Source organism: Stigmatopora argus, chromosome 22 (assembly GCF_051989625.1).
Source record: "Stigmatopora argus isolate UIUO_Sarg chromosome 22, RoL_Sarg_1.0, whole genome shotgun sequence".
NCBI classification, from domain to species: domain Eukaryota; kingdom Metazoa; phylum Chordata; class Actinopteri; order Syngnathiformes; family Syngnathidae; genus Stigmatopora; species Stigmatopora argus.
In genome coordinates this window covers 716,367-742,990 of record NC_135408.1, presented here as the reverse complement: position 1 = coordinate 742,990, position 26,624 = coordinate 716,367, and the positions used below count along the sequence as shown (strand labels likewise).

General features: G+C 42.4%; 1 protein-coding gene across 7 annotated transcripts in view; it reads left to right on the top strand.

Moving 5' to 3' along the window:
* Positions 1-14,110: 14,110 nt before the first annotated feature.
* Positions 14,111-26,624, top strand: part of opcml (opioid binding protein/cell adhesion molecule-like) — a 141,483-nt gene continuing 128,969 nt past the window's right edge. For 4 of the 7 annotated variants that reach the window (XR_013298039.1, XR_013298038.1, XR_013298036.1 and 1 more), the window contains exons 1-2: positions 14,113-14,522; positions 24,655-24,890. Coding sequence is in view for 4 of the 7 variants with exons in the window: in XM_077591756.1 (XP_077447882.1) it covers positions 14,365-14,522; positions 24,655-24,890 (394 nt within the window). In the remaining 3 variants the exon portion in view is untranslated. Of the gene's footprint in view, positions 14,523-24,654; positions 24,891-26,624 lie in introns of all 7 variants that reach the window. The other 3 variants (XM_077591754.1, XM_077591755.1, XM_077591753.1) reach the window with 2 other exon arrangements.

Genomic DNA, 26,624 nt, shown 5'->3' with positions numbered 1-26,624 from the left:
AGTCCACTGCCAAATTCACCACCAAGCACTGTGCTGCAAAATGTTGACGTGGGATTCTGTAATGACGGTTGTGGTGTCGTGCATAAACTTCAGAGCAAAGGGAGAAGATTGTGCATGGCACAACAGAAAGTTAATGTTCCATGGCTTTTTTTCTATGAAGAACCCAGAGAGAGTTATTTAGTTATTATTTATTTCATAAATAGTGTTATTTATTTCCTGTTTTTTCTGCGAAGAACTCAGAGAGGGTTATTTAGTTATTATTTATTTCATTAATAGTGTTATTATATGTTTCCTGACTTTTTTTCTGTAAAGAACCTGGAAAGGGTTATTTGGTTGTGTGGCTTTCTGGAAAACAATTAGTAAAAAAAATTAAGCTCCCCTACGATCGTCACACTTTTTCTGTTACAAACTGACACCGGCCCCCCATCAGAGAAGGGAAAAGTTATGTGGCCCTCACAAGAAAAAGTTTGGGGACCCCTGCCCTAAAGCAATAGACAGTAACATCCCAATAGTCATCAATATGACCTATACCAAAGCATATTTCCCCCTTCAGGCCAAACAGGGAATGTCTTTTGTGCACTTAAACACACCATGTTTCTTCTAGGGAAACTATGCCTACCCTAAATCAATTATCTTATCTACCCCAGCCAGGTTCAATTTACCTAATAATTTGGACGAATGCCATGAATTTTCTCATGCCATTTCTGCATTGTTAATTTCATGTCTGATCTTTTTAACAACCAAATAACTCTTAATACCTAAGACATAATTTGCAAATCACCTCATACTATGTTAACTTAAGATAAGAGCTATTTCCTATAGCTCTCTGTTACCACAATAAAAAGCGACCTCTTTTTCTTTCTGCGCACAATGTTTCGCCTCCTGTGCACAATTACAACGCTTTTTAGAGAAGACTAAATTAATTCCTCTCCCGATATCCAACTATATCACAATATTTTGCCAAGACCCCATAATCACGATATGCTGCAAGCATAGCAAAACCCATTTCTGCCCTCAAGTTTGCTTCAGCATCCCCAAGACCAGATATTGTAATGTCTTCACGGAAGGGGTCTAAAAAAATTTAGTCTCTCGTGCGGTCCGCGCGCATACTGAATGCCTAACACCGTCAAATCAGCTGCTACGCGGTCCACATGTTTTTTCGCGTTCTAATCAGCAGCAAAGACAGCCGCGCTCCCCTGCAGCCGACGCATTATTTGACTAGTTTAGAGTATGACAAAAACGCAGGTTTGGTAACCCCGCTAAACATTTAATTGGTCGTTTTGTATTTAATTTCGACTGTTAACCAAAACATTCCCGCTAGCGGTACAGGATAAAATCAAGATAAGCCGCAATAAGCCATTTCATTCCATTAAATTGACAGTACATTTAGGTACTATTAACAAAGTACGTCTAGCTTTTGGAAATAACCATTTTAATTGCCGTTTTACAACTTTCAGCATCACACAAAAATTCCAATTGAATTCCATTCACAAAGAATGTGATCTCTGGTTTAACCAAATCAAATGCCAGTGTTTCCATTATATTTAGCTCAACATCCTCATGTTCAAAATCCTCATTCAAATCATTTTGAGCAGGCCTGCCTTGTTTTTAGAGACCTTTTTGTCCAGGCAATCACGCGATATATGCCCCAATTTTCCACAAACCCAGCACATAGCATTTTTGAAAACCCGATTTCTGTTTAACCTCATTTTTTTTCCAACCCCTTGGCTAACATTCCTATTCTCTCCCCGTCAGCCGAGGAGGCCGCGCTATCTTTCATTTTTTATTTTTTCACACAACGGACCCGTTTTATCACCCTTCTTTCTGTGGAACAAGCCGCCTCACTTGTATCTCCCTTCACATATTATATATAGATTACTTCTATGCTTAGTGCATATTTTATCCTGCAGGTTTTAATATTTCATGCATATTTAAGCTGGCCAGCAAACCCATATTTGTTTATCCATAAATTTAGGTGTTTAACTCTTGTAGCGCTTTGATTTGCAACAAATTTCCAATCTTTACACGGCAGACGCTGTTTCGGAACGTCATCCCTAGCCGCTTTGATATTCGAGCTGCCCATTTTGAAGGGAGTTCGCGTGCACTCAGTTATCAGTTAGTTAACTTTCTTTTCCGCCTTTTATTATCGGAACTACACACGCAACACACGTAACACAAATGTATACCCTAGCCTGATATTCCGTCAGAGCTATATTTGTACTTTTCACAGTACAGGACACCCCGAACTGCCCTAACACACACGTAACACACGTAACACAAATGTATACCCTAGCCTGATATACCGTCAGAGTTATATTTGTACTTTTCACAGTACAGGACACCCCGAACTGCCCTAACACACACGTAACACAAATGTATACCCTAGCCTGATATACCGTCGGAGTTATATTTGTACTTTTCCGGACCACAGTACAGGACACCCCGAACTGCCCTAAGTTTTATAGACTTGTGCTCTGACTCTTTACCTGGTAGAGACTAGTATGCCCAGGGTTTTAAAAATCGCCATCCCCAGGACGCGAGCCTTATTTCTCAAAATAAGGCCATCGCGTGTGATGCCCTTCGCGCATTTGGAACCCGTCAACAATATGCAGACATCACACACGGAACTCACCAGAAATGTCGATAGATGCTTCCAAAAAATGGATAGTCTTCAACCGACCAGAATCCAGGCGCTGCTGAGAAATAATCCAGCCTGGAAAAGGGATTCTCGCCATGCACGGTCACTCCAGATATTGAACCGCAGCGTCTGGATTCCTTATCGGTGTGTTGACCCCGGCTACTCGAAGGACCAAATGTTGGAATAATGATTAATACCCTTAAATCATTATTAGTAATTGATGGAATAATCATTATTATAAATGTGTTTGCAATGAATATAAAGCCTTATAATATACATGCTTACTATATTAATCAATATATTTGCTCATCCTAAATGTGTAACTATATATATGTGTTGATCGCTTTCAACGAAGACAAACGCTTACGCCAAGGTCGCTCTCCAGGACAGCTGGGATCAGCGAGAGATACAAGTACACAGAGACATAAAACAATACACTGAGTTCTTGCTCCGAGGACTGAGTACTGGATACACCTCAACCGTGTTTTTATAACCTTCATGCAGAGACAGTTGTTTTTGCGTATGCAATTGTTTAAATCAGATTACCTTTGAATGTTTTGGTTATGTGCCGCTAAATGGAACGAAGAGTATTCCGCTCGTCAGAATGCACTGGGGACTAAGACGGCGTCACATGGCATTTTCCTTGCAAGTTGTAGGCAGAGTTTGTTGAAAGATGTTTTTCCTTTTTTAATTAAATATTACTAATAATGATTTAAAAGGTTTGAATCATTATTCCAACATTTGGTCCTTCGAGTAGCCGGTGTCAACACATCGATAAGGAATCCAGACGCTGCAGTTTAATATCTGGAGTGACCGTGCACGGCGAGAATCCCTTTTCCAGGCCGGACTATTTCTCAGCAGCGCCTGTTTTCTAATCGGTTGACGACTATCCTCTTGGTAAGCATCTTTCGACATTTCTGCCGAGTCCGCGTGTGATGGCTGCATATTGTCGACGGGTTCCGAGTGCGTGAAGGGCATCACACGCGAAGGCCTTATTTTGAGAAGTAAGGCTCGCATCCTGGGGATGGCGATTTTAAAACCCTGCGGATACTAGTCACTAGCAGGTAGACACGGTGGGGTCTATAAAAATGTGGTGGTCGACATTGGTTGTGTGTGCGTAGTTGTTAAAGAAAAAAAGGTACTACGGGGGCACACAAATCCACTCCAAAAAATGGGTGGTGCAAACAGTAAAACGGCTATTGACGATGATCCAAAGATGCGTCTGCCGTGTACAGATTGGATTGTTGAAAATCAAAGCGCTACAAGGGTTAAACACCTAAACTTATGGATAAATAAATATGGATTTGCTGGCCAGCTTAATATGCATAAGATATTGATACTGCAGGATAAAATACGTGCTAAGCATGGGGGAAATCTTAACAAAATGGAGCAGGAGGGATATAATGATACCTATTATTGGTTTATGATACATGGGTTAAATCAGTAGATAACGGTGGGACTGGAAACACAGAGGCTGTGTTATTCCACAGAAAAGAGGACGGCTAGCCCGGTGGGGAAGAAGTATGTTGTTGTTGTTAAAAAGGAGGGCCCCCTCCGACAAATATGACCAGGTCGGGAGGGCCCGTGGGGGACATGGGGAGAAAACGCTATCTCCCCAGCCTGGGGCGCCGCCAATGAGTGATGTGTTTATTGAGCAATATCCCATGATCGAAGTTGCTAATACTAATGTGGGCAAGGAGCAGGCTCCTACTAAATTTGGATGTTCGAATCCAAAAGCTGATGGTGGCCAGTAATATTTAATGAAAATTGGAAGACATCTTTCAACATAACTGGTTACAACTTGCAAGGAGGTACCTTGTGACGTCGTCTTAATCCACAAGGCATTCTGAATTGCAGTAACTGAATCATTGTATTTAATCGCGACACATGGAAAACATGTTATGTAATCACAACAATTGTCTTAGACGGTACAATAACACCTAGATGGTTAGAAAAAAAAATGTGTAAGAATTGCAGAAGTAAGCATAAAAGTTTGAACTGGCACCCAAACAATGCTGTGAGGAATTGCATAATATTTTCATTATAAGGTAAACAAAGCATTCTAAAGTAAACCAAGCAGTATTATAAGGTAAACAAAGCAGCCGTATTTTCAAACAATAGTGCGATTATCGCATCTGCTGCCAGAGTTCCGTCCAAACACAGGTTGTGTTTTGCCGAAAAGCGTCCCTCGAAACAATGTGTCCTCGAGCTGTGTGGCCTTGAGGAGACGATGGGGAGGAAAAGTGTCCATGGTCCCATGAATTAATTTATAGCCTTATTACTTATTAAAAATGCTTACAACACATATAGAAACATTCCATAATAAATCCAACAATAACCTTAATTGTTTTTATTCTAATGTACTAAATGGCCAGGAGAGAATTCGTTTCTTGAGAATGATCTCTGACGAGGACGAGTCAGGATTGATTCTCACTTGCAAGATAACGCTGGATTATGTGCTCCGTTGTCTTTCCTTTTATTAAAGTATAACTATTAATATACCTATCATTTTGGTCCTTTGAAGCTTGGGAGTCAACATACCGAAAGGAATCCGGGCGTTGCTGGTTGACATCTGGGAAAGACCGTGCGCACGGCGTCTAAAACCCTTTGCGGGCTGCATTTTCGACGGAGTGCCTGGATTCTTGACAGTTGAAGACTGATCCAATTAAGGGAGACACGTGACCGGACGATTTGCCGAAAGACGTTTCACCGACGGACGTTTGGCCGACGGACAGTTCGCTGAGCCGACGTTTCGCCGAAACGCTCGCCCCGCCCCCGGATCATGAGTGTACATGTTTTTCAACCTCAGCCTGTGGGCCATATACGGCCCGTTACAGATAACATTCATTTAGGAATAACCAGGGCATGTACTGCCCCCCGCTGGACATATTTCTTAATACAAGTACGTACTACACTACAATGTGCTGCCAATTTTTTATATTTTTATTTTATCCTTGCGTTTAAAGTAGTAGCCATTTGGCGATCACGCAGAACAGTACGTGACAGAAGAAATAGAGAAAATAAAGTAGTAGTAACAGTAAGTACTACTGTAAAGAAATTGTAAATCCAGAAATCCTACTCCAGAAAATTTACACCAGCATAGAAAACGTTGAGATTAATCTTTGAATTAAGGTTCTCAGCAAATCATTTTGAATATATATTTCCTAAAATAATGGGAAATTATTTAAAATTAAACTAGAATTAAAAGTGTGTTCCATGGCATTTTCAGGTATTGTTCTCTAAGCCCTCTAGTCCACTAGTCTGTCCAAGGCACTTAGAATTTCACACAAGTCTTCTAGTGTTGTTTTTTTCTCAGTGTCAGACATCAATCCCCAGCTTTGATAAATTACATTGCGTGTCCAAATGGCTACTACTTTAAACGCAAGGATAAAATAAAAAATATAAAAAATTGGCAGCACATTGTAGTGTAGTACGTACTTGTATTTAGAAATATGTCAAGCAGGGTGCAGTACATGCCCTTGTTATTCCTAAATGAATGTTATCTGTAACGGGCCGTATATGGCCCGCGGGCCGAGGTTGAAAAACATGTACACACACGATCCGGGGGCAGGGCAAACGCGCGAATTAATGAATTACCTAGTTCCTTCTGGAATGATTATTGCTGATAGGGAAGCAAAATTGGGTGAACTACCAAGAAGCCCCACTGGGGATAGTGGTTTACACCTGTGATGATAATTTACGGGTCTCTGATGTATGGGTGAACGACCCAAATTGAAAGACTGGTGATTAACGCATCAACGTTGCCGTCCGAGGATCTACTAGTGAAAGTGGGGTGGATCCAGACCTTCCTGAGTGTGGAGTATTCCTGGTGTCCTCGAGAATTCGTGGGTTTTCTCCGGGTACTCCAGTTTTACTTCAACAAACCAAATTTGTGGATGCTAGACTGGTTGAACACTAAATTCCCCTGATTATGAGTGAGCGTGGATGATTGTCTGTCTTTTTGTGTTTTTGATTGGCTGGCCACCAAGATATAATAATAATAATCGGACATAGGCCCTGTCGTCATTATCACAACACAAAAAGCCTACTTGTCATCACACGCAGAAACTGCGTGTGACGAAATTGATGGTGCTTCTCCATAAGCTACGTTTACACGGCAAAAGACCTAAATAAGTGTAAGTTACGGACTTGTAATTTGGCATTCTGCTGTTGTGGATACAGGTTGCTTACCTCTCGCTTACCTCTCACTGTCTTCCACTTACCTTACTTCAGTCAGCTAGTAGGAGGCAGATCACCACCCAAACATCTATTCATATTACGCAGAAGGGAATGTGTGTTATGTTACCGCGAGTTTAGATTTCTGATGGATGTGGGGAAAAAACTGTCCTTAAGCCTATTTGTCCGTGCTTTGTGGGACCTATAGCGTCTGCCAGAGGGCAGCAGCTGGAACAGATTGTGACCAGGGTGGTAAGGGTCCCCTATGATGTTCTTGGCTCTGCTGAGGTAACGAGGGCTGGCAATGTCTTCCAGTGAGGGCAGAGAGCAGCCGACAATCCTCTGGGCAGTGTTAATCACTTTCTGCATGGCCTTTTTGTCTGCCGCCGTGCTTCCAGCGTACCACACTGTGATGCCGTACGCCAGGATATAATCTATGAATCAAATATCAAGGTGGAAAAGGATTTGGGAATTTGAAATTGATTTCTGAAATCGCCAATAAGCCTTTCGGGGATGGCGATGGCAGATTAGGACAAAAACAAAAAGAAAGAAAAATAATTTCGCCAAATGAAATTTTTGATGAGAATGCAGCAGCAGTACTCCACATTTGAAATTTAACGTGGAGAAACAAATAATCTGCTCTGCAATGGGAAATTTGGCAAAACTGGGGCTTAAAAAAACAAAAGACTTGTTTAGGAGGGCTGCCATTTTGAGTCATGGGAAATCCCATGTCTCAACAGGGGAGATGGTAGCCTTGGTACAACGGCCATACAAAATTTATGGATTTAATCTGTATACAAATAATTTTTGCAGAGCATGTTTGACTTCCATTTCAAAGGATACATGTGGATTTTATAGAGAATATGTGTGGTACACAACAGCCCTAAGCAGAAATTGGGGAAGCCTTGTTGCAGAAACTGGTCAAGATTGGCAAACTTGGATGACACACGCGTGCGCAAAAGCCATCAGGCCTCTGATAAAATTAACCCATACGGTGGGGGGGATTGCAAATCGTTATTCAGACTGACAAATTAACTTGTGGAAAAGATCCTTGTCTGACATTTTTCCTAAGTCCATGGTCAGGTGGAGAAGACCCTTTTTACAAATTTTACATTTGTGTTTCAGCAGCAATGACCAGGCCTATGGAGGCTGTGAGAAAACCATCAGAGACGGAAACACCCGGATCCGCCATAGTGAAATTGAAATCTGAGATGACCAGGGATGATGAATTTATTTTATTTTTTTATTCATTCATCTTCCATACCGCCCATCCTCGAAAGGGTTGCGGGGGTTGCTGGAGCCTAACCCAGCTGTCTTAGGGCAAAAGGCAGACTACACTCTAGACTGGTTAACAGTCAGTCGTAGGGCCCTGTCAAGTCAACTAAGTGGAAGACACACCTGCCCCCCTCCAGACCGACAGGGGGCAGAAAAAAACCAATTAGGCGAAACTTTCTACACTTCCTGCATGTGGTCACAGACAGTATATAAGCTCAAAGAGGAATCACAAACAGAGCAAAAGGCTGGCAAGGCATCCTTCAGTTTCCGGTCATACGCAACTGGTAGGAAACGGACTAAGTACTACTTGAATTCCACTCGATTAATACTTTGTTTCATTCAGCCACAAGTTGTATTCTTTGTGTTTTCCTTTAACTTTATCACTTTAAACATTTTACCGCATGCCTGTAGTTAATTTAAGATGTGACTTTAAACTCAAGAGTAATACTTTGGTCTACTAAGTAGCTGAATTTAGGATAATGTCGCGTGTGTCTTTCTTTACCCCCTTTTTAAGGTTTTCAACCTAATCACCTTCCTATCACACTAAACTACAATAAACTGTAAAAATGGAGGAAGACTTTGAGTTGTTCATGCATTAGTAAGACTGGGGCCTTTTTCAAGTTGGGGCAAAAAACTGAGGAAATTACAAACTAGCTTGACAGTTGAAAACCACTGTGGCATCAAAGACAAAGGATTAAAAGCCTTGAGTCGAAGCCAAATCAGTCATCGCAAAGAACAACTGCAAGTTTGGCGGAAGAAGCCACTGGTAAAACAATTGAGCTGCTGAAGCAAGAAAGGGCCTCGTTAAAGAGTGCCTTCATCAATCAGGCCAACTACCTAGGTAAAAAGGCTAAAGACCTAAAAGTGTTACAACAGGAGTAAAAAGCAGTCAGTTCATTGGCACGAGAAGTAGATATCACCAATAGCAACTATGAACTCGGCCTTCGAGCTAAACTGGGAGGTAACAATAAAGATGGCAAGATGACATTAGATAAGCAGCAAGAGGAGGATTTAGCGAAGACCATAGAGGATTGCGACGCCAAGATGACCGAAGTAGAGCAAATAGTGCAGTCCAACCTCTGGATCAGGTACAGGAAAAATTAGCTGGCTTTCGTAGTAAAAGATGCAGACTTGGCTTGTGGAATAACCCAGGCAGTCCCTGTGTCCCCAACAAATACAGAGATCTTTGAGCATCATTTGGGCATCACCATGGAACGCTATGTCCACACTGATGATCACATCAGCAAACCACACGGATACAAAATACCCATGGATTGAAGATCCTTTTTTTCTACCCAACAACACAAGCAGAGTAGAAGCCACCTTTCTGAGAACAGAAAAACAACTCAAGAAAGAACCAAAGTGGAAAGTGGCATACGCAGCTCTAGTCCATGAAATGGTGGCGAGAGGAGCAGCAAGGAAACTCGCCAAAGAAACGATAACCAACTGGAAGGGGCCAGTATGGTACATTAGCCATTTGGTAGCGCCAAACCCCACTCCGTCACTACACCCGTGCGCCCATCTGGAACAGTAGCCAGAAGTTCAAGGGACTTAGCATGAACGATAGCCTACTGAAAGGACCAGACGTCCTCAATCCAATTCAAGCAGTGCTACTCAGATTCAGAAGAGGACTCTATGCAGCACTCTGAGACATCAAGAATTTGTACAAATCAGTGTGGTTGGAAGAACCAGAAATGCACCTACACAGATTTCTTTGGAGAGACAATGAAGACAGTGAACTTGAAGATCATTACATCACCAGAGTCAACATTGGCGAAGGGCCAGCAGGATGCATTGCACAGATGGCCATGAGAGAGACTGCAAAGCTGCCCATGTTTACTCACCTAAAAGAGAAATGTAGAAGCCTGGAGGAAGATTTTTATGTTGATGATGTGTTTACCTCCCATAATGACTTGGAAGAACTGGATAAGATAGGAGAGCTTTCCAAGAGGCTGGAAACAGCACAACCCGAGACACGTGGGACAAACCATTGTCAGGAAAGTTGAGGTAAGAAGCAATCCAGTTATTTAAAGAATATGTCCGCCTCAGCCAAGTCACCTATAAAAAGTCACATCCTGGCAAGGTAAATTCTAAAATATTGCACAATCTAAGATATTGCACATTGTTATTGCACACCCCGAAGTTATTGCACAGAGGGATTGTGTGTCGTGCTAACGCAAGTTCAGAGTCCTGATGCCTGTGGGAAAAAAACTGTCCCTAAGTCTATTTGTCTGTGCTTTGCGAGACCTTTAGCGTCTGCCAGAGGGCAGCAGCTGGAACAGGTTGTGACCAGGGTGGTATGGGTCCCTAACAATGTTCTGCTGAGTTAGCGAGGGCTGGCAATGTCATCCAGTGAGGGCAGAGAGCAGCCAATGATCTTCTGGGCGGTGTTGATCACTCAATGCATGGCTTTTCTGTCTTTCTATATTACCCATTAGGTCTCACATTTACTGTAGCATAAATTAGAAATGATTGACGAAAAAAGACTAATAGTAATGTTCTTAAATTTTTGCATAGAATGAAGTGATCCCAGTGCAATGGTTGTGTAAAAGTGGTTGGAAACTGTTTGAAGGCATTTTTTTCTGTGGAAAGAAAATCACAGCGATTTGCTGATGGAAGAAGCCGTGTTGTGCTTGCAAACTAGTATTTCTTTCTCCAGACTAGACATAAATACGTATAGTATTGATTAGCCATTCTGCACAGTTGCCACTACACTTTTTTTCTATTCCATCTGACATGAGGAATTAGTGGACAGTGAACTCTGAATCCTGTGGGCAGTTTTCCAGCACTGGAAATATCTCTGTTTTGTATCCAATTCATCATGCTCACATGTTGTTTTTAAATTTTACAGCACATTTCAAGATTTTTCTACTCTTGCATCATTATACTACTTTGACCAAGAAAAAAAGCAGCGTACAATTATTATTATTATTATTATTAGTATTCATATTATTGGGCCTTTTGCCGGGAAAGCGCACCTTGTGGAGAAGCACTACCAATTTCGTCATACGCAGCTGGGTATGATGACAATTAGGCTTTTGTCGAGTCAATGATGATGACAAAGCCTATGTCCGATTACTATTCATATTATTATTGTTATTATTATTATCATTATTAATTATTATTATTAATAATTATTATTGTCTGTCAATTTCTATGTCGTAAATGGCAAGCCATTGAAAGTTAGATCCAAACACAAAATCAGGCACAGGGAATCGAAATCTCAATAATATTTATCTAACAAAGGGAGCACGTAAAAAACATGAGTAAAACAAAGTACAACAAAAGTAACACGACCGAGTTTGCGAGTGAACTAAAGAAAGGACATTCATGGCCAGGAAAGTACAAACTAATGTGTCACACTATATATGCGGAATAATAAGGTAAAACATAAAACCAGCACAACCGAGTCGGCAAGGAAAGTAAGAAATGCAAAGTACCAAAACAATCACAAGGAGAAATACAACCATATCAAAGCAGGAGGGCTTGGAAGAAATGTCGGGCACACAAAGTGGTAAACAGAACCAATCATCCGACAATCAGCTGATTTTGACCATTGTCGTTATAAACTGGGAGCACCAATGCGTTGCAAGTGTGTTCCACAGCCCCACCCATTTGGCTTAATCAACTGCTGAAAAGTCATTGCGGACAACAGAATCATTCTGTTGTCCGCAATGACTTTTCAGCAGTTAACATTCTGAATGTGACATTCGATGCACAATTGTGAGAATAATTGTCTTTGATATTTTAGCGATCGGCTGGCCACCAATTCATGGTGTCCGTCGCCTCTGGCCCGGGTCAGCTGGGATAGGCTCCAGCACCCCCTGTGACCCTAATTAGGATAAGCGGTTCAGAAATTAAATGAATATTATAACCTGCTTAAATGATCATCTGTATACGAGCCAGCTATGGACACGACCAAGGCATGGTTGAAGAGTAAAGCTGCTGTGGAAGAAATGGGCGGAACCAGACAACTGCAGGGTAGAGAATATGAGATGGTTGAAGCTGGACTGCCGAAAGAACTCCTTATGAACTGATCAACTGCCTGACAACTTTTAACTGAAACAACTCCCTATCTGACATTAACTGTTCAACTGTAACTGAAGACGTGATGTTTGTGTGCTCAATAAAAAGCCTGCAAACGGCAGAGAGGGCAGATGTTTCAACATGGAGCACGGAGGCCCAGAGGTCTGACGGCTGGATGGCTCCCTTTGCAAAGGTTAACAAAGAAAGCTCGAGTTGTCATCTTTGCATCTTCACAGGTCAACGGTCTTATCCGCAAAGAGGTGCAAAAGTTCTACCTCAACACATTATGTATGGAAATTCTCATCTCATCTCATTTTCTGAACCACTGTGAGGCCGACACGCTAACCACTCAACCGCCGGGCCGCCCTGTATGGACATTTTAAAACACAATTTTAATAATAAAAAAAATATATATGTAGTGGAGTAAAATTATACAACAAATTTTACAACACCTAAGCCTACTTCTTTATTGGCGATTTCTATGGGGCTCCATGAAGATCTGAGGGCAGGGGCTGGAAAAAAATAATTTTTGTACCGAAAATTTCAACTCCCGCTATTAAATATTTTCCAGGTTTACAAAAGAAAATTGGTCTTTAACTCGCTAACTTAAAAAAAAAAGTCTTCTTTTGCGATAAACTGCATTTTTAGCACTTTTGCGTCATTGACAATCTGTAAAAAAATTGAAAATCGACATCAGATTCTAATAGCCATAGTCTGCCCACTAACCATTAACTGATTCCTATACTGCCTCCAAGGGCTCAGGGTTGTAGTTCCAAAGTTTCCATCGCAAGTCAAGAAGAAAATTGTGTTTTTTGGATTTGCATTTGTGGATTTACAAGATAAAATCAATTCGCTCATAAAAGAAAAAAAACTTTGGGGGATCTTCCGAAACAGCATTTGATGAAATGATACGTGAGACAAACTCACAATCATGACTCACGATAATTAGCCGCTTTGCAATCACGCAGATGTCGCATGCTGGCGTGTGCGTGGACTGCACACACTCACAGGATTTGACCGTGAAAGTTATATGAAGTTACAAACAAGGAGAAATGGTCGCAATGTACGTGTAGGCATGCAGGTCCATGACTTGCGTGTCTTTCTGCGCGCATGCATTTGCAAATTTCTCGCATGCTACGGAGAATGGCTGAGGAAAATTACTGCAAATAATTTTGGTTCGGCGACCAATAAATGACAATTTTTCAGTATAAAAATAAATATATTTATATCGCAAAAGCTCAACTAAAATATATTTATGGAAATGTATTGCAATAATTTTCAACCAATTATTTTTTGCCGACCCCTGTTTAAACTGTGGTGTACTTTTGAGAAGCAATGGTTTAATTGATTCAGATAAAAATTGTTGTGAGCGCCATGGATGCAGGTAACCTACCATACACCTTCAGGTGCTACATGATAATTTAAAAAAATGCAAGAAAAGGGTTTGTAAGGCGTGTCTGGAGTGCTTTTTAGATAGAGAAGGAGGTGGGGAGCAATAATTCTTAGCAAAAAATAAGAAGCTACAGAGGAGAGTAGTTTACGAAGCTTTACGAAATGAAGTGTTTTCTTGAATGACAACACTGTCACGCAGGCAGGTAAAAAGAGTCGCATAGTGATGCTATCCTTTGCAGATGCATCTTTGTGAATGCATCCATCCATTTGATGCTGATCCCAATTTGAAGCTAACACGGTGGAGTTCATTTCTAGGGTAAAGCTTCTGTTTTCTGGGCGGCTCGGCAGATGAGTGGTTAGCGGGTCGCAGTTCTAGGGTCCTAGATTCAAATCCAGGTCGATCCTAATGTGTGGAGTTTGCATCCTCTCCCCCGGGTTTCCTCCCACATTCCAAAAACATGCATGGTAGGCTAGTTGGACACTCTAAATTGCCCCTAGCTATGAGTGTGAATGGTTGTACGTCTCCTCGTGCCCTGCGATCGGCTGACCACCGATTCAGGGAGTCCACCGTCTGCGGCCCAAATTCAGCTGGGTTAGGCTCCAGCACCCCCCGCGACCCTTGTGAGGATAAAGCAGAAAATGAACGAATGAATCTGCACCGACGAGCTCCTCCTCTTCGCCTACTCGCGGTTTTTCATAACAACCCCGTTTACTTGGAGAGAGAGAATAGCTCTGACGCCAATTCTAGCAGGCATCTTCCTCCTTGTATGCGGAGTGGAATTTGCGCTGTCCAAACACCCCAAAAGGAGTAAGCAGATAATTTAAGTTACCCTGGAAGTTGCAGTGACAAGAAAAACATGGGGATTTGTGACTATTTGAAGGTGAATGGGAAATGCCTCGTCGTCCTCGCACTTAAATTGTTATTATTTGTGCCTGCTGGAGTTCCGATCAGAAGCGATGATTCTGTTTTTAAGAACAGCATTACAGTGCGACAAGGGGACAACGCCGTGTTAAAGTAAGCGACTCGAAGCTATTATCCAAATCGTTATAATGATCGCCTGCATCGTGGATATGCTGCCACAGAATGTGCTAGCTATGACAGCAATCCGTACTCGTTTAGAGTAATAAATGACATATATAACGTAAACAAATTTACCATATGTGTTTGAAATTAATGTTAGCGTTACGTTCACCTGGAAACTTCGGGCACAACGGGCAAAACTCGATGATTAGAGAACCCCCGACCCTCCGCTCTTGTTCATTGCCCTTGAATGTTATTGATCAATTGGTTGATGGCTTAGTGTGGATGCAGTGAGCTGAGACGCACACATTAGCGTCAGCGCGGATGGTCTTCATATGTGTTTGTTTGTGTTCGTATTCGTGTTCGTGTTTGTGTTTGTGTGCTTGCGTGTGTGTGCGCGCGTGTGTGCTTGCGTGTGTGTGCGCGCGTGTGTGCGTGCGTGTGTGTGCGCGTGTGTGTGCGTGCGTGCGTGTGTGCGTGTTTGTGTTTACGCGCATGTCAAACACTTTTTTTTAATTCAAAAGGAGTGTTATAAGTAATGGAAACAGTTTTTTGATAAATGTGACGTCCTGATTCCCCATGGCTATTCTGTTACTCTAACCACAATATTGGAAAAAATATTTTATCTATAATTTGCTATGTCCTGTGACAGCAATTCATTTTTGCCACTGTCTGATATGGAATACCTGTTAAGGATTTATTGTTATGTAGCATTGTGTGAAAAAAAAGAAAAAAAGATTCACTGTACATTCAGTTTGAAGATATCTAAACACCACAGTCAAAATGCCAGGTGTTTTTAATATAATTATAATATAAATTTGTAATAAGCTATAGAACAAGAGGATTTCAATTTGAGCTCTTCATATATCCCCTCAACTTTAAGTTACTGTAATACCCCAGTTTCGGTTTGAAGAAATTAGTCACAAATGTATGGAGACACCACTAGACATTTTGATTATTTTGCTTTCAATAAACAGAGTAATTAATTAACTGTGTTTTTTTATGAATTTGTATTAGAACTCATCATAAAAGTGGAACATTGACAATACTTTCTATAGACAATTCTGAAGTGGAAGTGTTTACAAAAATATCAACCATGGAGGCGGCCCGGCGGCTTGATTGGTTAGCACGTCAGCCTTACAGCTCTGGTGTCCTGTGTTCAAATCCAGGTCGGTCCACCTGTGTGGAGTTTGCACGTTCGCCTGCGTGAGTTTTCTCCGGGTACTCCGGTTTCCTCCCACATTCCAAAAACATGCATGGTAGGCTGATTGGCCACTCTAAATTGCCCCTAGGTATGGGTGTGAGAGTGAATGATTGTCCTTCTCCTTGTGCCCTGCGATCGGTTGGCCACCAATTCAGGGTGTCCCCCGCCTCTGGCCCGAAGTCAGTTGGGTAGGCTCCAGCACCCCTTGTGACCCCAGTTAGGATAATGTGGTTCAGAAAATGAATGAATGAATCAACCATGGAGGACATTGCTAGTGAACCATTGCTATTTTGTGGCTAAGCATTATGGTAGATATAGCTAATAAAGGTTTAAACAATTGCATTAATGAACGCAGTAAATGATTAACTATTTTTATTAATTAGAATTAAACAACGCTGGAAGTACTTTGGATAACCAATTCTAAAGTGCATTTTGGGGAAAAAAAAGTATTTTTATCTGATTGCGAGTGTGACATGTTAAAATGTTCAGATAAGAAAAAAGGATTGGTTTAACAATTTACATTTTTAATTTACACCCCGTTAACGATCACATATTCAAAATGTCGCCGCTAGTTTTGACTGGATGTATATCGGTATTCGATTGTTGATGCCTTGATGCACATACCTTGACCAGCGCGGGAGATCTTCCTCATATCAGTAAAGTTGGATTGAGGAACCAACAACGAATCACTATCGTGATTATTTCTCCCTGTTTCCAGGTATGCTGCTTGTTGTAGAGGCCTGTTGAGTTTTTGGTTTGCAATATACACTGTTTAGCGTGTGAGAGAGAATGTAATGTTTATCTACTTTTGAAGTGCGTGTGAATGTGTGAGTCCCGGTTCATTGATATGTATGCAACGCCCATTATGCCACCTTTGGCCGCCATTACCCTGTATAGTGTCTATGACGGTTATAGTAAGGAATTTATGTTATCGATATTTCATTGTTTACCTTGTCGAATAGTTGAGAATGACTTCTCGAATTTGTAAAAAGAAAGATAACAGGAGAAAAACCAGAAGAAAATCCACACAGCAAAATGAATAATGTTAAATTGACACCCACAGAGTTGATTTCAACAGATCCTCAGTTTATATAGCTACCCACTTTCCAGAGTCATATCAACATTTCTAAAATGTTTTGGACTGTGAATGATTATATTTTAACAAACAATTTTAGCAAATTTTAACTAAGTAAGAATAGTTCACTATCACTTCACTAGTACACAACTGTTCTTAGACATTGTTAGGAATAGGTTGTTATTGTTTTTTCCATTGCTTTCTCCCTGTGTTCTGATGTTCATTTCCCTACTCTTGTTTGTCCCTCCTGCCTTGCTGTTGCGCGTCATTTAGAATTAGTTCCTGTTTTTTCTATTTAAACCCTACTCTGTATTATGTCAGCCAGCTCCAGGAACTTCGGAGGAGATGTGTCAAGAGTTGCTGATCAACAATCAGCTTTAGAGTTGATTGTGCGTGCATGAGCTTGGTAGCATTAGCTTGTTAGCAAAAGTTTTCCGCTCCTACGTAACGGACCTTTCAACTTCCAAATGCCCGCGACTACAAGATCTAAAATGAACAGACCTCCAAGTTCATCTGCTGCACCTACCTGCTCATGTAAGTGCAGTCCCTGGGAGGATCGCTTTGTAGATCTCCAGAAAAAGTATGACCAGCTGCAGCAAGCTATCTCAGAGATACACATCAGGCTGGATGAGATATCAAACGCGAGCTCTGTTTGTATAGCCACGACGCAGAGTCTGCCTGTTGCCCCCTGCACGGGTGCGGAACAGACAGCAAATTGCCATAGTCCAATAAAGAAAAGGAAGGCAAAAAAGACCAAACAGGCTCCGAAGCAATCTTCAGCCGCGGAGTTTAGCGCTGGCGAGGCGCCAGATCATGACGATGACTACGTGTCAGCCTGCCTAGACACCGCAGGTGGCAGTGATGTCATCGGTAGGCAAAGCTGTGAGCCTGAAACTCAAGCCCCTGCAAATTCAACTGCTTTCGTGAGATCCAGTAAAGAGGCAGTGTCGGAACGCGAGAGGAGTGTGATAATCTATGGTGTTCCCGAGTCGCCCGAACTCCCAGCTGTGGGCAGCGCGATGAAAGATCGCGAGTTGGCCATATATTGTATCAAGTCGGTCCTGGAGACACTGGCACCCGGGGCATCTCTCTCACTCGGAAGATCGGTGAGGCTTGGACGCGAGCCACCATCCTCTGCTGACGCGCGCCCCCGTCCATTAAAGATGACTCTTGGCACTCCATCTGAAGTCGAGACCTTCTTAACAAGCGCCAAGAAAATCCAATGGCCTGATCTCGAACTGGATTTTCGGAAGGAGTACTCTTTGAGGGAGAGGATTCGTTGGCGCAACCTTGTAGCAGAGCTGGCAGCGAGGCGGCAGAAGGGCGAAAGAGGTCTGTGCATCCGCAACGGCCAACTAGCCCTGACAAGCTACATCCACCCGCCACTGAAGGTGACCACAGAGACTCAAAACAACTGGGTGACGGTGAGGGAACAAGGGATGGCGGTGGTCCACCCCTAGTCATCATCTACACCAACGCGTGCAGTTTGATCGCCAAGTTCAGTGACCTCTTCAGTATTGTATCAGGACTCAAGCCTGATTTGATCGTCATTACTGAAACTTGGCTAAGCTCTGAAGTGCACGACGCTGAGATAAACCTGATGGGCTACATCCCCTTCCGGTGCGACAGGCGAGACAGACGTGGTGGTGGAGTTATCATCTATGCTAAGGGCGAACTAAAGCCCTTCCTTTGTCCTCTCCCTCCCGCTGCTCAACAGACCGACTTCTTTGAGGTTGTGCGATGCAATGTAACTGTGGGCGGAGTCTGTCTGCCTATCTTGGGAGTCTACCGATCTCCGCAAGCTACCGCCGAAGACGACAACCACGTAATCAGTGCAATTCGCTCGGTCTCATCACACCAGGACTGCCTTATTGTTGGCGACTTCAACGCACCATCAATAGACTGGAGCGATGTCGTCTGCTCATCAGCCGACCGGTTCGACCAGGCACTCCTCGACACAGTTGATAACTGCTTTTTAACACAGCATGTTGCAGCTCCGACACGCTTCCGCAGTAACCAACGCCCGTCTCTTCTGGACCTGGTACTCACGTGCTACCCGTCGTCGGTATCGTCTCTCATCATCCTCCCGCCGCTCTCCATGTCTGACCATGCGGTGCTCAAGTTCAACTGGCACGCAACAATTCCGGCCTTACAGAGCGTGATGCTTCCGAAGAGAAGGTTTGCTACCCTGAATCATCACGCACTGGAGGAGGCTTCCGAGGCTGTTGACTGGGCTTCCTTCATGGAGATCACTTCAGTCGGCGAGCTGTGGGCATTGTTCAAACAATCCATACTCCGGGTGACTGAGCGCTCAGTACCATTGTCGATGCCACGGCACCAGAAGCACAAACCCTGGGCGACGCAAAAGGTGAAGCGGGAACGGACTCTCAGAGACGTTGCTTGGCGCGAATTCCAGGAACGAGGCACGGCAGCTGCATATGAGGCCTATAAGCAGCAACGAAATAGGGCAGTGTTCACTGAAAGGCAAGAGCGGAGCAAGTATGAGCTGAGGTTGGCGCAGTCATCTCGTGCAAACCCCAAGCGCTTCTTCGCCCATGTTCAAGCCAACAAACGTCTGCACAATCAAGTGGTTAAACTCAGGGATGCTGATGGAGTCGGTGTCACGGATGCAGAGGGGCAAAGCTCTCTTTTTGCTAGGGTGTTCGCAGGCATTTACAAAGCCGATGATGGGCGACCAGCACCCCCATTTGCTCGGGATGTTCCCCCAATGCCTGCAGTTGCCATTACACCTCCTGAAGTCTACCGAGCCTTGATGTGTCTGGACGCCACTAAAAGCCATGGTCCGGATGGTATTCACCCGAGGGTCCTCCAGGCACTCGCTCCGACCATAGCACTTCCCCTCGCATATCTCTTCACACTGTCCTTGCAATCAGGTGAAGTCCCCGAAGACTGGAGACGGGCCGTCATCTGCCCTATCTACAAGAAAGGAGACCGAGAGGACCCGTTGAATTACCGACCGGTCTCCCTCACTTCAGTAATCTGCAAAATGTTAGAATCAATTATCAAAACGTCCATGATGGCCCATCTCCAGATCACAGCGGCGATCTCCGATAGTCAGCATGGATTCGTGTCCAACAGATCCTGCCTCACCAACTTGCTGATGATGGAGGAATGGGTCACTCAATTAATGGACGATCGACAAATTGCCGACCTGGTCTTCCTGGACTTCGCCAAGGCGTTTGACTCGGTCAACCATCGCTTGCTACTCCGCAAGTTGGAAGCGTATGCGATTCACCCAGCGGTCGTGAGGTGGATTGATGCGTTTTTGGCTGGCCGCACCTTTCAAGTACAAGTCAATGGCATACTTTCAGAGACTCACAACGCCCCCAGCGGTGTCCCCCAAGGCTCCGTTCTTGGACCACTGCTGTTCGTGGTGTTTGTAAACGACCTGCCAGAGCACATCTCCCAGCGGGTTCTCCTCTTCGCCGATGATGTGAAGCTCGTTGCTCCCCGGAGCGACTACGAGGACCTGCGTAGGTGCCTTCATCATGTGTGGAGTTGGTCGAACCTGTGGGACCTGCGGCTCAATATCACGAAATGCAGTCATCTGGCTATTGGGGCTCCTCCTGATTCACCTCTTGACTTTGAACCGGGACGCCTGGAACTGGAACGAACTCAACGGTGCAAAGATCTGGGCATCATTGTCGACGACACGTTCAAACCAACGGCCCAATGCATCCAAGCAGCCAACAAAGCTCGCGGAGTTCTGTTCCTAATGTTCCGGTCCTTTGCCGTCATCACAGCAGACATCTTCCTTCCGTTGTATGTTTCCCTGGTGAGGCCCATTCTCGAGTATGGGATCCAAGCCGCATCACCGTACCTCGCCAAGGACATCCAGCATCTGGAGCGGGTCCAGAGGCTTGCAACGAGGATGGTCCGCGGCCTCAGGCTATTGTCCTACGAGGAAAGATGCCAGCGACTCAACCTGCCGACCCTTGAGGCTAGGCGTCTGCGAGGGGACCTAATACTGGCCTACAACATCCTCCACGGCATCTACAGCGTGTCCCGCGACCTCTTCTTCACGCCCGCACCTGATCGTGGTCTGAGGGGTCATCCGTGGAAGCTGTACCCTCGCGGGTTCCGGTTGAATCGGCGGAAGGCGGCTTTTTCAGTGCGCATCGCCGGTCCTTGGAACCGGCTTCCGCAGGGTGTGGTCGAGAAGCCGACGGTCGCCCAGTTCAAGCGGGCTCTGGATGACTTTTTGGCCGTGAACCAGTGACTACACCGCGTTTGTTGCACATTTCTTGTGTCTTGTTACATGGCCCTTAGCCTAGTGCTTTTTTTTTGCCAAATAAATTGAATTGAATTGAATTGAATTGAATTGAAAATTGAATGTCATTTGTCGGATCGTCTGCTTTAGTTTCCTTGCCATGTGTCTGCGTTACCTCGTTCCTCGATTCAACGTGTTTTCCCTAGTCAGGTTTGGTTTTGTGATTTGATTTCTAAGTCTATTATTAATATTATTATTATTTTCTAAGATCTTGCCTAAGTTATTAAAGTTTTAGTATGAGCACTACTTCCCTCATCCTCGCCTGCTTCCCTGCGATTGGGTCCTATTCTTCGTGGTCATAGTTGCTACTAAACATGAGGGCAGCAAGATGGTCGTGAGCCCCTCCTCATGGATTAGAAGATGCGGGATAGAGCATCAGGTTTCTAGAACCCGCGACATAAGACAATGTAAAATTGAATCTGCAGAAAAAACATGGCCTCCCTAAAGTCCGGAAATCCAGAGAAATTGTCACTTAAATTTTTTTAAGCAACTATTTTGGAAAAGTACCACATTTCCAATTTAAATTGATCGAAACTCACACCATTGCTACGGCTTCTGCCATGTTTATTCAACTGCACTGTAAACCGGAAGAATTCAGTGCATTGTGAATCATCCGAGTTACAAGTTCTGACAAATGATTCGTCTTGTGCGACTTCAGCATGGCAATCGATTCAGAATCGATTACATAGTAGGCCACAATCGCGTTAACATTTTCATTATTTTTTTTCATAGGGGAAGTAAGTATTATTAAGGCTGACGAAACCACCAGTCTTTTTTTTAAACAAATCCTTTCATTTCCGGAGTTGCTCTAAATGAAGTTCAAGTTGGCGTACACAGCACTGCTCAATAATGCCTCCTTGGAATAAACACAAAATGGATATGCATTGCAATTTGGACGAACCGTTTAAGAAATCCAGACCCTCACAGAAATGTATTGCTTCTTACTTAAGCCTAATATTAAATCAAATAAAGTTTGTATTGGACTTTGTTGTGATTATATTTGTATCAAGACTGTGTTTCAGCAGTCCAAATTGCCAGTGGCTTTTATACAGAAGAAAGTCTTATTATGAGAGTAACAACCTTCCCTGCTGTCTTACTAAAAGTGATAGAAGACATCTTCCTCAGGTTCTTTATAGTGCAACGAATGGTAGATTCATTCACTCCAAAATGGCGAGCGATGGTAGCGTAAGTTTTCCCTTTCCTCAATAGTAGGAGCCACACTAATGAAAGTACACACTGCTCATTAGGGGCAGGTGAAATACTTTCCAATTTTGACGTGCCTTTTTTCCCCATTTCATGTTCAAATGATTGTTTCTACACAATAAATATTTCATACATATTTGGCGGATCCAAGCCGCAATGTGTGTAATCCGCGATAGTCGGATGGGTTGGTATTACGGTACACGGTCGATTGGTCGCCGGTCTTTTGGTCACCGGTCTTTTGGTCGCGGTCTTTAGGTCGCCCGGAAGTTTGGTCGTCGTCTTTTGGGTCGCCGGTCTTTTTTGTCGCCGATCTTTTTTGTCGCCGGTCTTTGGTCGCCTGATCGGCTACTGCCATCTACTGTCAATTTATTAAATAGCAGATGGTGTTTTTATTGAAGCAGTCCAATGAACCTTCATTCTCTCTGGGAGATCTTGCAATGTTGAAATACTTTAGATTAGATGGTCATTTTATCAAACAAATAAAATTATTAGTATATACTTTTAGTTAGACAGTATTTAGATCGTTTCAACAGTATTTAGACTCTAAATACTGTTGAAACGATCTAAATACTGTTGAAACGATCTAAATACCGTTGAAACAATCTAGATATCTATATCAAAATATCATTAAGAGCACTCATTTAACACATCAATAAGAGCACTCATTTAACACATTGGCTGCTGCCATTGAGTGTCATAGGCGTCCAATGAACCTTCATTCTCTCTGGGAGAACTTGCAATGTTGAAATACTTTAGATTAGATGGTCATTTTTATCAAACATCAAAATATCAATAAGAGCACTCATTTAACACATCGGCTGCTGCCATTGACTGTCATAGGCGTCCAATGAACCTTCATTCTCTCTGGGAGAATGAATGGGAGAATCTCTCTTAAGGTAGAAAAAATTGTTAAGAATGCCCAGAAAAGTGTTCCAAAAGGGGAGTAATAGTTTTTAAAACAGCATTTAATGATTAAATACAAATACTGGAGCTTTTAAGACATTAATTTGGGGTGATTTTCCCGGGGGAAAGACAGCTATAAACCTCGGCGCGACCAAATGCGACGACCATTTGCGAAAGGCCCTACATTTCACTAAAACGGGGTAAAATACGCACTTATTGATGAAATACAAATACCGGAGCTTATCAGACATGACTACCGGGCTCTGGGGGTGATTTTCCCGGGGGAAAGACAGCGATAAACGTCGGCGCGACCAAATGCGACGATATGCGACCAATTCGCAAAAGTGCCAAAAATGCACTAAAATGCGGTAAAATCAGCACTTAGTGATGAAATACAAATACTGGAGCTAAAATGACAGTCGATGGACGCCTTATTGATATTTTGATGTTTGATAAAAATGACCATCTAATCTAAAGTATTTCAACATTGCAAGTTCTCCCAGAGAGAATGAAGGTTCATTGGACGCCTATGACAGTCAATGGCAGCAGCTGATGTGTTAAATGAGTGCTCTTATTGATGTGTTAAATGAGTGCTCTTATTGATATTTTGATATCAGATATTTAGATCGTTTCAACGGTATTTAGATCGTTTCAACAGTATTTAGATCGTTTCAACAGTATTTAGAGTCTAAATACTGTTGAAACGATCTAAATACTGTCTAACTAAAAGTATATACTAATACTTGTATTTGTTTGATAAAATGACCATCTAATCTAAAGTATTTCAACATTGCAAGATCTCCCAGAGAGAATGAAGGTTCATTGGACTGCTTCAATAAAAACACCATCTGCTATTTAATAAATTGACAGTAGATGGCAGTAGCCGATCAGGCGACCAAAGACCGGCGACAAAAAAGACCGGCGACCCAAAAGACGACGACCAAACTTCCGGGCGACCTAAAGACCGCGACCAAAAGACCGGTGACCAAAAGACCGGCGACCAATCGACCGCACACGGGTATTACTCTGCAAGCAAAAGCAGCAAGTGTGCTATGTCAGAGAGAGACACACAAAAAATTATACTTTGAATCACACGCCCAATATAAAAATTAAGGAATTTAAATGCTTGAACACAAAATATCTGTAACATAAAACAATGAATTACTTTAATGCATTAGGCTGAGGCTTTTCTGTCTTGGTAGAAAGTGGCTAAATGAAAAACAACACTACTAGCGCTTGCAAGATGCTTACCATGTACTATAGTTTTCAATCAAGACTTTTGAAATTCAAAACTTAAATTAGATATACTCATTTAAATTAGACGGAAAATATATCATTCATAAATTAACGATAAAATTCACAATTTTATTTAGGAATGCTAATATTTGGGATTTATTTTCTATGGGTATCATGTGTATTAATTCTTTGTCTTTCTTTTTTTTTTTTACAGATGCAGTGTGGACAGTAAAGTGTCAAGAGTGGCATGGCTCAATCGGACCACTATTCTTTATGCAGGGAATGAGAAATGGTCTCTGGACCCTCGGGTTTCTCTGTTGTACAATACAGCAGTCACAGAATACAGTATTGAGATCCAAAATGTTGATGTGCATGATGAGGGGCCCTATGCATGCTCCATCGCCACAAATAAGATACCAAAATCGACTAAAGTCCAGCTCATTGTTCAAGGTAAACAAAATAAAATATGTTAGCGCTTAGTGTGACCAAAAGTTCTCAGATAAATCTGAGAGAGATCTTTCCTGTAGGTAGTGGTTTTTGATTGTTATGGCTTTTTTGTCGATGGGTCAAGTTTGAGTTAAACACTATGGAATTTATTACTGCAGATATACAGTATTTGGGTATACAGTGGTACCTTTACTTAGGAATACTTCTAGATATATGAAACATTCAGTATATGAATACGAATATTGTTCCAAGATACGAAAAAGCGTCTAAGTTACGAAATATAAGATTAAAATATAAATACACTTCCTGTATCCAGTATCTTTTTTCAATTGTCGTGGTTAAGTCGTTTTCCTATTGGCTGGCCTCTCATTTGCAAGCAGGAACCTGCGTCTCTGTGATGTCTGAACCGAGTTTAGCAAGCCTTACGCGGACGACAGAGAGCAAGCTTGTGTGGGGTAGCGGCCACCCGCTCACACAGGTAAGCACAATGGCAGCCCGACTCAAAAATGGCACGCTCCAGGTGAATGCCAGAGCTGAAATGGGGGAGTGACTAAAAGCCCCTTTTCCAGCAGGTGGTGATTCGTGTGCTATCAACCCTCGTTTGTCACAGAGTTCTTGAGTTTTCTGAGTGTACGTAATATAATTTTGGGTTGTTAAGTTGTGTGTGTACGTGTGTGCGCACATATGTTCACTGAGCTACTGCTTGGAATTCCACCCCATCGTAAAATGTCTTCCATGCATTTATTATTACTTTTAATGGCTTAATAAAAACTTATCTTATCTTTTCTATCTTTATTTGTATATATATATTTCATGTAGAGCTGGGCGATATGACACAAATTGTTTTCACAATAAATAAAAAAATCAGTCTATCGATAATTATCACGATAACTATCACATCTTTTTTGTTTAAAATTTGAAACTTCAAACTTCTGTGAATAAGTGAAAAATTACATTCCTCCTTATTCAAATATGAAATTAACTATGTTACCTTACTTTATAAGAAAAGAGAATGTGAAATATGTTGATGTTAAAAAGTATTTTTGTTGTTCTGTTGTGCAATAAAGATAAGACAACTCCCCCCTTACACTATGAAAAGTGAAGAATAAAACCTGCAGAAATTTTGACAGGCATCTTTATATTTATAAATTTGCCTTCAAACCAAAAGTTGCAGTGCAATATGAACTAAATAAAATAATCATCACCATTGGCAAGGAGACTATTTTCAGCCTCACAAAAAGAAACAAGTGTAAAATTACCTCACATATGGCCAATTACAAAAAAATAAATAAAAAAGTTGGAGGAAATTAACCCATTTTAAACCGTTTGAAATTTTTGCAACATTTTCAGAACATTTACATAAAATGGTGAAACAACTTGATATCAAGTAAGAAAATTACAGGCAGGTTAAGGACATGTTCAATAAGGCTGCTCTTTTTGCACAGGTATTTACGAGGCATTTAAAAAAAGAAAGATAGAAAACACCAAGGAGAATTCACTTCAATCTTTGAGTGGATAGGATTTGTGTTGTCTTGCATCTCATAATCGCTCATTTTGGCCGTCTTATAGTCATTTTGTGTTCATACTCCGTCTTAGCCTTTACTGCTAACCAAGATAAAAACATTCCTTATCATCCTCTTCTTCTGAGCGTTGGTCTGGAACTAGCGTTCATGTCGCAACAGTGTCCCCGTTCTCGGTTGTGGTCGGGAGGTGTAGTTGCTGACAAAAAAAATTCAT